General features: G+C 32.6%; 1 protein-coding gene across 2 annotated transcripts in view; it reads right to left on the bottom strand.

The window, feature by feature from the left end:
* Window positions 1–16277, bottom strand: part of LOC145679768 (uncharacterized) — a 56796-nt gene that overhangs the window by 10433 nt on the left and 30086 nt on the right. For both annotated transcript variants that reach the window (XM_081750324.1, XM_081750325.1), the window contains one exon: window positions 2745–2837. In XM_081750324.1, coding sequence (XP_081606450.1) covers window positions 2745–2837 — 93 coding nt within the window. The remainder of the gene's footprint in view (window positions 1–2744; window positions 2838–16277) is intronic.

Here is a 16277-nt window from a genome sequence, read left to right as displayed (position 1 = left end):
TGATGTAAAATTTAAAATTAGCATGATCACGTGAACTACAAGTGTTTCACGACGAAAAATTAATATGAACACGATGATAACGACGCAAAATTTAAAATCAGCATGATCGTATGAACTAAGATTGCTTTCACGAAGTAACATTATTCATGACCTACTTTCCAATACTACTACTTTCATGACCTATATATTGGTGGCCTACCAGTTCTATACTGCCTTCGTAAACAAAAATAAATATGCCCTGAGGGTAAATGTGACCTCATTGCGACCCTTCTGCCTTTTACAACTGAGGATCAGCACTTAATACAACGATAGTTTAGGAAGGATATCCATTGTATGTGATGAACAATGTGTTGAATTAAGAGAGAACTTACGTACATCATCTATGCACTCGTAAAATAAGATCGTCATATTCCATCCTTCGTTTTCTCTTTAATTGTTTTTTTCCACTTGCACAAAAAAGTGAAGCACTCCCTCTGAGAGGTAGTTAAGGAAACAGATACCTTGGGTACATCCATAGTCCTTAATTTCTGTCAGTTTTGAAAATTGCGATCTACTCAGCTTGGCTTAGAGAATTCGTGCACATATTGCATTCAATAAATTTTGCACTGTTTCTCACTGCATACCCAGCTAGATGATATACCAGGCATTTCTCTACGACAACGGATTAATTTTGTAATTCGGGAACACCACTTTCCACGTTCTGAAATTCGAAGCTTTTTCTTTGAAACAATTTTTCTTTGACATCTTCTATTGTTGTTTTAGTTGTTTCATTACCTAGATCTGCCTGGGGAGCTAATAGTGCATTTGATTCACAAAATACACAAGAGTTCTATCCATCTTCAGTTTACAGTTTCCCCTAGATGGCAAAGTTCTTTTCGCGGGGAGATAAATACAGTACATTGAAAAAGATGCAAATGTAGAAAGCCTAGAGTCGAAGAATGGTCATCGCAACGTAATGATCTTATGATACCGAAATGGCGTTCCAAAGGATCTTGATTTAATTTCGAAGTTGACACTTGTGAATACTTTCTTCCAAAGAATCTTACAAATTTTTAATGTACTTTGGAAATAATTCCTCAATGATTTCATGGTCCTGTCTCCTATATCGGAGAGCTATTGATCTAGTACAACGCTAAGAAGTACTTAGCCCTAGTCAAAATCCTCGAAACCCGTGTATGCAATTTAAGAGCACGTTGAAGTTAGCTCAAGCAAATTATTCGAAGTTACTATTGATGGTTAAAAAGCGTGACGTAAGAGGGAACGATACAAGTAAAGGATGTAAGATGCATTGTGCAGTAGGAATATAAATCACATTTGATTTTATTTTTATTCATATCTTAAAAACGTTTTGGTTGACAAAAATGTTTAATTACTGCTAAAGAGAAGTAACTTTCAAATGGCAATTATAAGTGTAAAATTGGACAAAGTCATAGCTATAGCTAATAGATAAACTGAATTTGTATTGACTAAATACCATATGAAAATGACTATATTTAGACATGAAAAAGGCTAAATTGGCAACTCGTATGGTCAGGGTCAACATTTTATCTCATTATGAAACATTTCACGGTAAAAAAATAGTAGTATAACATCTAGAGTTATATGTTTTCTGCATTGCACAGAGTTAACTTTAACATTCTAAAATTTCAGCGACACACCTGTTGATAAAGCGTCTGAAGAGGAATGATAAGAATTCAGATCTCAACTGTGATCTCCATCATCTCTAGTAAAACAAAATTTATGTCCGATTGTTCTGTACTCGTATACAAGAATAATTGTCGAGATTATTTTGTTTTTAACAATATTCTTTTGGATTAGTAAACAAGAAAATGAATGACTTTGTGACTACGTGTGTATAGGAACCGCGTGTAGCAGAACCAAATTAGGCCTATATATGTATCAGAACCACGTCTGGATGATTTGTTAAATAGGTTTGAAATATCAATTGTGCTAACTGAAGCGCAAGTGTTGAGTTTAACCTTAAAATACAGTCCATCCATTACAATGCAATGATCACCGAGGATCCTGCAGGAACGATTTGGAATAATACAGGAAAACCTAAAGAATTATTATATATGGAATCCAAAGCACCACTAACAGCAATCTGTACTACCTTGCGATTGAATTACGAACTTCATTCGTAGAACTTGATTCCACCACAGGCAACGGCGACATTACCAATGCATGCTTAACCGATTAGTATATACACACAGCTTAGACCATAGGCGCTTGACACTGGCGATTATTCAGTTCTAAATTGACTAGAGCAGCATTAACTGATTGACGTTATTGTATGGTTCGTGACCATACACAATAGGTGGTTCATGTATACGTTGCAAGAAGTAATTTTAGAAATAACTCAAATTTCAAACACATTTTTGTCAACTGAATTATAAGAATATCCTGTAGCTTACCTATGATGTTCCTGACAATTTGGTTATACACTCAAGTTTGTATTTTGAGCTCTTTCATGGCTAAGCGGTTAGCATACGCGCCTTTGCCGTGGGAGACCCGGGTTCGATTTCCGGCGGGATATCATGTGGTTCGGATTCCATGTTAATCTGTAGGACCCGTCCGATATAGCCTCGTTCCTGAAAGGAACGTTAAACTCCAAATCAACTAAACTCAAGTTTGCATTTTGCTAATACGCTTTCTATCTAAACTTACAATACTTACTAGACTTGATTCCATCAAACTTTATTACAAAAATATTATTATGTGAAAGCTTTGAATAAACGTCTTACCTGGAGAATTCTTTCGAAGGATAGTTATGTTATTGATAGACAATTCAACACGCACTTGCACAGAATCCAAATCAAAAATGACTTTGAAGCAATCTAAAGAAAAAATAAATTACCATTACTAACATCTTCCTGTAAATATACAATTCAATTCGATAGTAAAGAAAACTGATACTGAATCTGTTTGACTAACATAAGCCAAAAACTTATTGCATTATGGTTCAAGAGACAATACAATAGGATAGGACTCAAATTAACAAGGTTTTCTATTGGTCAATGTACATATCAAATATAAAATATTAATAGTCTTATAATTGGTAATATATTTGATGTGTAGAGACGAAACTTTTTCGTTAATGCGATATGTATGAAATGTTAAAAAAAATGCGTACATGTTTCAGAAAACCTCAAACGTTTCGTTTCAGAGCCAGAAATCACGTTTATATTATTCCGAAGTTTTAAGAAATTCGGCATTACTTGCGATAAATGCGAATGAAAACGAAAAAGTGGAATTCTTGCTAATTATTGCTAATAATAACTAAAAAGCGCCTTTCCAATATTATTTAACTTAAAAATCGTTGCATTTTACCGAAAACGTATACGACGCAAAATTAAGTTCTCCATAAATCAATAAGCTTGTTTGCTTGAAGAGTTTACTAATTAAGGTTTACATACTGACGAATCATTTTTTTTCTTTCTTTCAATATGGTTGCTAGTCTCGGGTGTTGATGCCGAGAGATTATTTTCCAAGTATAATATGATTATTACTGACAGGAGAACAAACTTAAAAGAAGAATTGGTAATGTCTTGCTGCATGTTATCCTTTAACTAAGGATAAGATTAGAATAAGTGTTTAAATTTTTGCATTAATTTCTATATTTCAGTGAATACATTAGCTAGAATGTTCACCTAATCAAGATATATCCTCATTCTTGTATTAGATACACCTTAGTACCAAAAATATACTGTTTACAAGTACTATGATATTTTTTTTAAAAAATACTGATACTACATTTAAAAAGACAAATGCGACATAAATGCGAAAATTGTGACGAAAAAGTTTCGTGTCTATTGATATGTGTACTGTATGAGCGTACAGTCACACACTATACCATTAATCTTCACCCTATAAAATACCTATATAATTTTTACACTTAAACAGTAATATCGTGCTTTGAGTGCGCAAGAGGATCAAATTTACTTTTGGATATTTCATCTTTCAGATCTGAATTTGGAGCTCCTTTCAAAGTTTAAAAGTTTCGTGTTGAAATATTATAAATAACTCTCATAATAATAATAATAATAATAATAATAATAATAATAATAATAATAATAATAATAATAATAATAATAATAATAATAATAATAATAATAAAAAGTGTAGTTTTATGTAGTTAAGATACTACGGACTTTATGTCTCTTTTTCTCACAATATTAGTAATTGACTTTGGCCTGAACGACCCATATATATTAACAGTATAACGTGTCCGAAAATAAACACCAATTTATAGCATATTTTGATTTTATATAAAATTAAAATCACTAAGTAAGGAAAAGAAACTTAAACTGAAATTGCACTTTACAAATTGAAGATTTATTCTACAGGTAATTTGTAAATTATAATTTGGAATCAAGATTCAATTATTCAGAGTAGTATTGGTGTAGAATCATTGGCACGTTCTTGTATATAACTTCGCAATAAATGCGCTACTGAAACTATACTTCCTCTGTAGGTAGAGTTCCTTATGGAGGATTACACCTTTCTACATGAAATAGATATTTTTGAGTTGGTGAGGATGTGAAATGAAGAAAGTGGGAGGAAACGAGAGAACCCCGAGGAAACCCACGCACACGGTGTTTGTCCACCACAAAGTTCAATTGGTGGGAGAAGGGTTTGAACCCGGGACCACATGCACCAGAGGTGAACGCTCTACCACTGAGCCACCGCGGCTCTGAAATAGATTTGTTTCCAGATCTGTCAATTCATTCCAGAATTGTTGATAATAGAACAAATAGAAAAGAAACACTAACTTTTCCTGAACTCTTAATTAATGCAAACAATCGTGGTTCTATCGTATACTGCATTATAAATACTATTTTAGTAAACACTAATGTTTCTCATTTGTAATACTAAACCTTATCTATTTATGCATAAAAAATAGGAAATGAATTATCAACGAAAGTCCATTCTGTTATTAATACTAGCAAATAATACTAACACATATTTTCTCCTTAGAATACATCATTATCTGATGATGATGCAGAAACTTTAAAAATTGATTAGTTCCTAAGTAATGTTTTACCACATAGCTAGATTTGCTTAACAGTAGGATTGACCCCAAAATGAGACATGGCAGAATTACCATGACGAGATATCAAACGAGACAGAACTCTTTCAATATAAATAGATACACTTGAAGAGATGATATTTCAGTTTCATGATATTTTTCGAGACGAGACAGTCTCAATTCTTGTCTTATCCTTCCTTAACAGGTTAACACTCTGCCTGCCTCCCATCGCCTTGATTTGCATTGCACTAAATGTTTTGCTTTACAACGCATATACACATACACAAACATGTATTGCTATAAAAAGATGTATTGTTGTATTTTTATTTCTTTGGGTTAAATTTTGTGATACTAATTGCTATTTTTCAAATAAAATAAATTTAATTAATAAGTCGTTATACATTATTAATTACAAAAGAACATAAGTACATTTCACATATTTTGTCACCAATCTGTATTTTATATCTTTTTCCTAGTCTGTGTCGCCATTTCCACTAAATTTATAGTTGTTCTTTTTTGTCTCTTTTTATTTCACCCTCCGGTAAGCTATTGTATTATTTAATTAGTATTTACCTTTTTTTCATCTTTTATAATTTTCTATTTCCTTTTTTCACCGGAGACTTTCTTTTGTAAAAGTAATTTACTTTATTTATGTTACATTTTTTGTTTTATCGTCATAAAATTTCATTGCTGTTGTAAATACCAAATTAAAGTTTTGTTTAGTTCTTAATTTTTAAATGTTAATCTACAAGTCTTATTGATTGAATAGGAGCTTTGCTTGCATTTTGAACATTTGAAAACACCACTGAAGTCCTTAATTAGAAATTTTATTGTTGAATATGTTACCCATGCGATATAGGTAGTAGCAATCCTCGGGATGGTGTGTAACAGGAGACAAATTATTACATAGTCATACCAATCAAAATCATTATTGTCCTGAAATTAAAGTCTTATTTTTTTCTTTCAGAACATTGAGAACTCTCACGTTTTAAAGCTTTTTTAAGGATTGTTACCTTTTCTCCACGTAAGAATAATTGTGACCTAGTTTACCCTTTATATGGAAACTTTTCCTCTGGTTGGCATTACTGGTTAGACCTTACCCGCTGCAACTCATATACCCTGGGATTTAGGATTAATGTAATAGGTAGAAAGGTACAATTTTTTGATAAAATTCTGATGCATTTCTTCACACATGTTTCATTTTATAGGGAGGTAGGTCTTAAATGTAATTTAAATATAATTTAAGTATCTAACAAAACTATTGGGACAACAAGAAATGGAAACACTAAAAAAAAAAAAAAACTCTTAAAGAAAATATTTTTAAAACGCACTAAAGAGCAGAAAAGAAAAATAACCTACTTGGAAAACACGCTATAAAGAGAAAACTTTGTAAATATGGAAATTTACCATCGAAATAATTTTACATTAGGCATTAATTTGTTCGGCCTGGCACTACTTCAAAAATATTTGTAGTAGTAAATTATTTTCTGCTTTTAAGCTCTTTACTATTCTTTGCTTTCTAGTTTTTAAAATTATTTTCTGCCTTTTAATGGTATTTTGTTTTTAAAAGTCGCATTATATTTCTAAAGAAAAGTTTTAATTGTTAGCTTTAAATCATTAATACATTTTTATAACTATTTTCCTTCTTTTAGTATTAGAAACTGACAAATGTAGTATGATAAACCTTGATTTCTTTTCCAAAAAGTTATAGACTTCGGTTAAATCATTCAAGCGTTCATGACTTTGTAAAATTCTTCGTTTTTGCATCAATCACACAATATTGCTTATCTCGTTTTTCAGATTATTTAATTTGAAGTTAGTTTCTTGAAAAAAAAATATGAATGTTTTCTCATATTTTTCACAATTATAATCTTGAATTTTTAATATTAAAATATCTGCTTCTATTTGGATAACAATGACTTCTTCAAGTTACATATTTTGAATAAGTAGATCGTTTGGTCACAATTAGTGATAAGAATGGTTGCAACTTGAGAAATGCACCCGAAATTGGATAAGAAAATAAAATAAGAAAATGAAACCTATTTAACTGAAAATCAGAGAGATGTAAGTTAATTATAATATGTTTAGCATTGCGAAAACGTAAATAGGACAGGATAACGTTTTAAAACCAGATTTAAAAAATATAGAAGATAAGAATCAAATATGATCTAACCGTATATCTAACGACGGTTTGACATCTCTTTTTTTCAATTCAGTGAGAAAGATAATTATGGAGGAGGGGCTTTGAAATTCCCCTAAATGAAGAAATATAGGGATAGTGTATTATATCCAGGTCGAATTTCCAAAGTTTCTTATCACTAACATGCTTCTTTCTTAAAATGATTGTTAATTTCTTAAAATTATTTTTAAAATTGTCGGTAAAAATTTTCAATATTTGCTCTCATTATTATAAACTGTCATAATGGATAGTTCATTAGGTTTACAATTCTGAATGTATTATTGCTCACAGAAACTTTTTACTTATTTTATTAGCGTACATTATATATATATATATATATATATATATATATATATATATATATACAGGGTGTGTCAAAATAAGTGTTACAAGCCAATGTCTCGCGAACTATTCATCATATAAGAAAAATATTAAGAGACAATGAACAATACAGAGGGGCCTAAGAAATGAGTCAAACATTAGGTTTCCCCAGCCCTTCATTTTGGGGGGAGGGGGTGAACGTGAAATTTTCAAATGGAAACATAGGTCAAGTAATACATTGTTCGAAAGAGCTTGAAAAATTGAACAATTTTTGTACGAAACAATTTTTGATATGGGGCACCGTTTTCAAGATAGACCTCAAAATTGGTCCTGTATCAGATAAAATTTCCAGTACTTATAAATCGGAAACGTATGAGTAGGAAACGATTAAACAAAAAATGAAAAACGAAAACATCGTAGGCAATGTGGAATGATGTTGTCGTGGTGTCCCCAGGGCCCTAATCATGTCGGTACCAATTTCAAAATTTCAAATGGGAATATAGGTTGAGTGATACCTTGTTTGTTAGATCGTGGAAAGCCAAACAGTTTCGTACAACATTTGTTTTCATTTTGGGCAAGCCTGTTTCAAAATGGCCGCCAAAAATGGTTCCACATTCAGATAGAAAGTGCAGTGTTCAAATTGAGTATTACACGCCAATATCAAGCAAACTACGCATCAAATAAGAAAAGTGTTAAGAGTCAATGTACAATACAGAAAGCCTGAAATTTGTGTTAAAGAAGTTCCCTCGCCCCGATTTTGTATGGAGGGGTGTACATGGAATTTTCAAATCGCAACATAGGGCGAGTGATACCTCTTTGATAGATCGTGTAATACCAAACAGCTTACTACAAAAGTTGTTTTGATTTCAGGCAAGCCTGTCACAACAGCATTACCACAACCTAATATCCTGTAAAGTAGTAGAATAACGTTTAGTAATTCTACGGGTATGTGCGATGTTAAAAATTGTAATTTCTATCACTGTAAAGCAAATAATTACAACACTTACCATGTTACAAATGATGCTCGATATGTCCTCCATCCTGCTCCACACACCTCCGTAAGCGGCGGCATAGGGATGTTCGTACATCATGTAGCATCTCTGGAGTGATAGATGCACACACACCTTGGATACGCGCCTTCATATCATCAGTAGTTGTTGGTACGTTGGACATTACCCGATCCTTAACATAACCCCAGAGGAAAAAATCAAGTGAGGTTAGGTCAGGAGATTGTGGAGGCCAGTGAATAGGACCTCGACGCCTAATCCATTTATTCGCCATACGGTGGTCCAATAAGGCTCTGACCTGGCGTGCGTTGTGTGCCGGAGCATCATCATGTTGATACCATATTCTTATGCGTTCAGCGAAAGGAATATTCTCTAACAACTCCGGGTATAGTACATCACTGATAAATGCGGCATAGGTATCACCAGTAAGACGTCCATCAAAAAAATATGGCCCAATGAGATGGTTACCAAGGATGCCACATTATACATTAAGAGATCACCGATGCTGATGAGCAACTTGTCTCTGCCATAGTGGATTTTCCCTAGCCCAATAATGCATATTATGTCGGTTTACGTGTCCTGTGTTTGTAAATGTAGCTTCATCGCTAAACAAGATGGTGGATATGAAGTTGCGCTGTCTGTTTTCCATACCCTCCAACCATAGACAAAATCACAATCTGGCATGAAAATCATAGCCAGATAGTTCCTGATGTAAGATGATTTGATACGGATGAAACATGTACTCGTGCAAAATACGCACTACAGATCTTTGGCTAACTCCACTGGCCTGAGCGAGGTGTCTCGTGGTAACATGTGGGTCTACATGCACTGCTGCCAATATTCCTGTTGCACGTTCTTCATTGGTTGCAGAGCGGTAACGACCCATACCCCGTCCCCGGACAAGACTACCATGTTGCCGCAAACGTCTCTCCAATCGCAGAAATGCCATGTGAGATGTTTGTTGGCGTTGGGGATAGCGCATTGCATACATTCGTGCCGCGTTACGATAGTTTCTTCTACATTCGCCCAACACCAGCAACATATCTACACAATGATCAAACACTGCCATTGCTCTATTCAAACGCGACCCAAACTAATAATATTAATGCGATAGTGTTCGTTTCCTTGTACGGAAAACTTATCACCAAAGTTGATAACCCGTTCTTTCTACGCTTTTGAACCGTTCAACACACAACTACAGCCCCTACCTAGAATATCCACACTGGCACTTCCCTTTAAGTCACTAACAGCTAGGCAATGTAACATCAATTATGATTTTACGTTGAACACTACTACTCAATATGAAAAAAAATAATACCATACTATTCACACTGCATGAACAAAAACACACAGGTACATTCAAATGTTCTCAGTAGAACAATGAAAATCACATTCCCCGTCCCCTGTGTGAATGCAATATACAACGTTATCGTTGTACTATGTTCCGAAAGCCATCGGTTCAATTCCCCAGGCAATGACGTTGACGGACTTTCCTTACTCTAACTGGGCACATGTTGAGATGTTGCCTACAAGTAGGGCCTAATAGGTACCTTCCTATCCCTTTCTCATAGGATTGTAGTGATTGGGGAACGACGTCTCTTTGCGCATACGTATTAGTATTATTCATTGTCTTATTATTTTCATTCATATTATTATTATTACTAGTTTTATTATTATTTTTCGTAGTAGTATCCTTATTATTATTATTATTATTATTATTATTATTATTATTATTATTATTATTATTATTATTATTATTATTATTATTATTATTATTATTATTACTGTAACCGTTATAGGTTGATTTTGCCCCCGAATATTTTACTTGTTATTCACTTACAGTATGATGATGGAACCTCGTGTTCGACATATTTTTAGGCCTGTCTGTATTGTACATTGACTCTTAACACTTTTTATTTGATGCAATAATTCGCGGGATATTGGCTTGTAACACTCAGTTTGAACACTGCACTTTCTATCCGAATGTGGAACCATTTTCGGCGGTCATTTTGCAACAGGCTTGCCCGAAATCAAAACAATTTTTTTACTAAGCTGTTTGGTTTTCCATAATTTACCAAACAAGGTATTACTCGACCTATATTCAGATTTGAAATTTTAAAATTGGTCCCGGGGCCCCATAATGAGGCCCTGGGGCACCACGACAACACCATTCCACGTTGCCTATGGTGTTTACCTTTTTCATTTTTTGTTTCATGTTTTTCTACTTAGCCGTTTCCGATTTATAAGTATTGGAAATTTTATCTGATACAGGACCAATTTTGAGGTCTATCTTGAAAACGGTGCCCCATATCAAAAATTGTTTCCTACAAAAATTGTTCAATTTTTCAAGCTCTTTCGAACGAGGTATCACTCGACCTATGTTCCCGTTTGAAAATTTCACGTTAACCCCCCTCCACCCAAAATGGGGGGCGGAGGTAACCTAATGTTTGACTCATTTCTTAGGCCCCTCTGTATTGTATATTGTCTGTTAATATTTTTCTTATATGATGTATAGTTCGCAAGATATTGGCTTGTAACACTTATTTTGACTCACCCTGTATATATATATTAGGGTGGAGCGTTTTGCACTTTTCTTGAAAATTCGATAATGACTAATGCGGAAAACGTGCCATTAATGGCACCGACCTTACTGATATTTTTTTTTTTAAATTTTTGGACAACCCCTTACCCTGCCCCAACGGACTTAAAGTTTTTTTAAGTGTTTGATTAGGCAACACGCACAACACCAATGACAGAAAAGCTACTTGTGGTCGTTTTTACAGTTACCTGATGGCTATAATACAATTATTTTATTGAAGGAAACTTGTAGCAATGCCAGTAAATAATTTTAAAATGTTTATGAGTCAAAGTACAGCCATATTAGGTCAGTTGTTGGAATTAATATCCGTTGGGGCAGGGTAAGGGTTTGTCGAAAAAAAAAATCCGTAAGGTCTATGCCACTAATGTCACCCTTTCCGCACTAGCCGTCATCGAATTTCCAACAGAAGTTTCAAAACGCTCCACTCTAATATATTGTTGCTAGTATTAAAGGTTTTTTTTTTTACTCTGCCAACATTTTGTGTTTTTATATTGTTTCTTTTTTAAATTGAAGTTTATTTCTATTAATAAATTTCTCCTTTTATCTTAAATCCTCTTTGTCAAAGGAACCCTGTAATTTTCGAGTTACGAAATTACAATGATATTAATTTCTTTTAAAATATAATAGTTTTAATAATATTTTTGTTTGCTTAAGTGTACTTTGTATACCAATATGAGTGCTACTTGTTTTTGATTATCCTGAGATATTGTATTGATGAACACAATTTCCATTTTTCCTTTTGAAGTAAATTTAAGTTGTAATTTCTTCTTGAAAAATGAAATTTTCCGTTAACTGGAAACTATAATTCATAGTTCTGCAGTCAATAGTATCCTTTACTCATTTTTTTTTTTTTGTGTAGTTGATAAAAATGATGTGATAAATTCTTATCTGCTGGAATTTCTATATAAAACCGTCACACGTAGTTGATAGTAATGGATTTTTTTTATCTTGTATAGGATGTAGTTATGAGATGTTGGATATTATTCATGTCACTATGTGGAACTTTAGCAATTGTTTTCATAATTATATATTGGTGATTGTGCTTTGTTTTGTAATCGTGTGTTTCTAAGTTATTTTCTAGTAGAAAGAATTGCAATTTTCTTGATGAAATTTTACTTAAAGAGGCGCTTCGTTAAGAAGATTAAAAATATGCTAAAAACATGGGCGGCGACTAGGGGGGGGGGCAAAGAGGGGCAGTTGCCCCGTCACTTTTTTGAAGTGACCCATTAATGTATATCATTTGGAAATATAAAGTTGTTATGCCCCACAACTGTCCATAACAGTTCTGTTGATATTTTGTTTACTTGTTTGCTATTTATTGTTTGTGATTACATTTCGTACAAGTTCAATTTTCTACAAAGTTGGAATTTATATGTTTTATTAAAATGTTAACCTGTTCTAGACCTGCACCAAGCAATATTACGAATTACATTGTTAATATTTATTTTAAATGCGATACCGTATATTATATATCTGTGTCAATTAGCGAAATAGCTTTCTTTCCCGGAACAAGAAGAAGAAGAAGAAAGATAGTTAATTTGATACAAAAAGAGATATTATACTCAAAACAGAAACGTAAGAGATTATCAAAAAAGTTAATATTCTCATAAAATATTTGATTAAAATACGTTTTTTGGAATTACGGGTGTACGAAATTAAGGATCCATGATATTTTAATCTGGTAATATATCCATAACTAGTTAATTACTTCTGATAGCAACTATTCTAGATAATTATTAATTAAAATACGCAAGATATTATTTTTATCATGGAGATCGAGAACATAACGTGTATGGCTAACTAAAGAGTTTCTTCTGGGGGCTTAAGCCCTTTTACTCCTTGCTATGCCGCCACATAAATGAAAATATAACATCATAAATTAAGAAATAATCATTATCCAAATTCTAGTATTTTACAATAATCTATTGGTCAATATGGAAGCTAGTCCGGATGATATTCAACCTACTACATATTTCATGGGTTTAATATTTACTGTCAGAAAGAACTAGGACACTTTATCAGCATAATATTTCTGATTAGTGAGATGATAACCGTAGCGCATAGCAATACAGCACTGCTTATTTCTAAATATTGTAAATTCAGACTACTCGAACGTTTCTTCTCTGTGCAATTTTGAAGTCATGTCTTGTCTATTTGGCAACGAGGAAGGATATTTACAACATATGCAGAAGGCTTGATTTAATATGCGAGATTATAATGATAATTTAAATATATATGTATTAAAGAGTAAATAAAATGATGCTATTATTATATAGTGAATAAATATGTCCCGTGTGGAAATATTGTCTTTTGCTGAAATGTTGTAACCTGAGATGCTAACTGAAACAGGACATGTACGGAAGCTGAAAGAAGAATTTTAATATCATTATAAATAATACGGTGCTGATTTCTACCGCTTGGTAATCTATCTATATGTAGATATCAGGAAATATCTGAACAAGACCAATATATGTGCTGCATCATTAAATAAACACTATTCATAGACATAATATTTAAAATACATGCTACGCAGTTTAAACTACAAGTAGGTTAATTTATCTGGTCTGCGATTTCATATGGAAACATGAAATAAATAAATATCTACCAATTTATCATACTATAAAATATGTATAAGGAAATTCATGTATATGTAATATTGTTACTCGTTACTCAACTATATTCTCCTTTCTACAGTTAATCCTATGTATGATGTCTAATTACTCGTTTGTTTATAAACAAACTAAAACAAGATTTTGTTTTTTTTTACTTATACTTAATTTCAGAGAATTTGAATGTTCCTCCAATAACTGTATTCATTCATATCGTCAGTCACGGTGGTTATCTATTCCCGTGCGATGTGATTAAGAAATCTTCATGATTGCATTTGCATCCTCATCACCGAACTTGGATCTAAAATACAAAATCTTTCCACTGTTTTCATTCGTGGTGGCGACTCAGTCTACATGCCAGGGCCAAACGGTTCAATTGTCATAACGTTGCCTATGATCGACAGAATGGATGATCGATGTACCGGAAGGTGAACAATGTGGAGCGTTACAAAGTTATTGTATGTATTACTGGCTCATAGAAAAAAATGCCATATAATATTTGCTATTACGTGAGTACGTATTGGTTGTCCTCCCGTGGAGTTACGAAAGCTGCACAAATTACGTTTTAATTGCCACGGAAAATTGCTCAAAATTAACCTATTTTAGCTCCACAATTCCAGTGTACTTTCATTTCTCCTTACAAGGGCTCGATATGTTAGTCAGCCGCTTTGAAACTAATTGAAATTAACATTTCGAAAAAAGAAAGAAAAAAAAGGAAAAGTTTTTCACAAGTTATTCTTTAATTGCACAAAAATTGACAGTTCCTGAAATGTCTTTTCTTCTTTCTAATAATAAGGAATATTGATTAAAAAGAGAATAACAAGAAACAACTTCTATGTTTTGTATTGTTTTGCAGTGTAATATACTAGTGAAGTGATGTGTTTAGGGGTGTACGAGTGTATATACAACTAAATTTAGTGAATTCAACAGAATTCTAGATTCTAGGATTATTTTGTATAATTGGAATGTGGAGTAATTCTAAGATTGTTGAGTTTTGATGTATTCTAATTCAGTGACAACTGCACCTAATGGCAATGAACATGTTTCGGGAAGCTGCAAATGTATTTCTTTAAATGTCGTAGCATATGCTTGTAATATTTACTGTCTTTCTAAGAGTAATACATACATTTGACAGCATGTGTAGAATTAAAAATATAAGATGTTCATTAATCCCCAGTTTCAATATAACTTTTGCAAAACAAAGCTCATTATTCATTATTATGATTAATATTATCCTTTATATTTACTTGTTTTGCAAATTTATTATTAAATAATTAGATCATACAATTTTCCAGACAGAATTTTAAGATGTTCATGAGCAATGAATCAAATTTCTTCTTACACCTTCGTTGTATAAGAGTACAAAGGGCTAGTACCTACTTGCGTTTCTCTTGTGAATTTACTTAATAAAATATGAAATACGATATATAGTATTTTAACTGAAGAAGATAGTATCCTATTAGTTATACAACCTTTCGAAAACTAAGTGTTAGCATCAAACAGGAAAACCAACATTGATATACAAATATTCAGATCATGTCTTGCCCTCCACTTTTAACGTCCAATCGTCGCCACTGGTTAAAAATTTCCATATTTCAACAGCGTTCTCTCAACTAGTACAATTCAAGATTTCTATAGAATGTGGAAAACATCAAGACCTATTGTAAATGCAAAGTAAAATAAGCATCTCAAGTTAAAAACCTCGGACATAATTGACAAAATTCGCCGTGGTCTGACCTGAAAATCCAAAAAGATGATACGGAGATTATCTCAACAAGTTGCAGTATCCTGCTTAATATGCCACTGCTTGTTAAATAAACTTGGTTTTCTAGCACATCGTGTGACCGAACATGAATTAAAATAACAAGTCAAAGTTAAATGAGTTGCATCTGGTTCTTACCTAATATCGTTTGATCGTTACTTGAATTTCATGATTTATTTTGACTGATGTAACATGGGTTAATCTTTCCGTTATACTAATTCTCAGAATAAAACATTAATCGCAAAATAACCCTACATTATGCACGACAATGAGAGGCACTTCCAGTACTTATTATAACAGTTACAGGTTAGTAGATTATGCAAGGTTAGGTTACACTACTTTGTATGTAATGTTCAGATGTACTGTACCGTTAGGTACACACGTAATGGTTTTATGTGAGACATTAAACTGAAAAGAGTTTAAAAGAATTATTAATTTTGAATGAGCAATAATAAACTAAAATTCACCAGATTCAAGTCTTCATATAAGTATGAACTGCTAATGTACTTACTACGTATTTTAAAAATTATTATATTTCATAAACATTGCAAAGTAACCAAAAATTTACTGAAAGACTGCAAATTAGAAAAGTACAACAACATGAAACAGTTTCGGCCAATAAGCAATGTTGAATTGTTTCAAATTGATAAAAGATTTCGTAACAATATGGAAATGATCTCCATATATTTTCGTAGATGCTCCCTTCATTCGCAAATGTTCTACATAACAATCGTTCCTTTAATTTCTCCTCTTTCGTTAAAATAATAATAC

The sequence above is a fragment of the Thermobia domestica genome, chromosome 2 (genome assembly GCF_964235325.1).
Source record: "Thermobia domestica chromosome 2, izTheDome1.hap1.1, whole genome shotgun sequence".
In the NCBI taxonomy this organism is placed as follows: domain Eukaryota; kingdom Metazoa; phylum Arthropoda; class Insecta; order Zygentoma; family Lepismatidae; genus Thermobia; species Thermobia domestica.
Note: the sequence above shows the minus strand (reverse complement) of the source record. Positions and strands in the feature narration are given on the sequence as shown.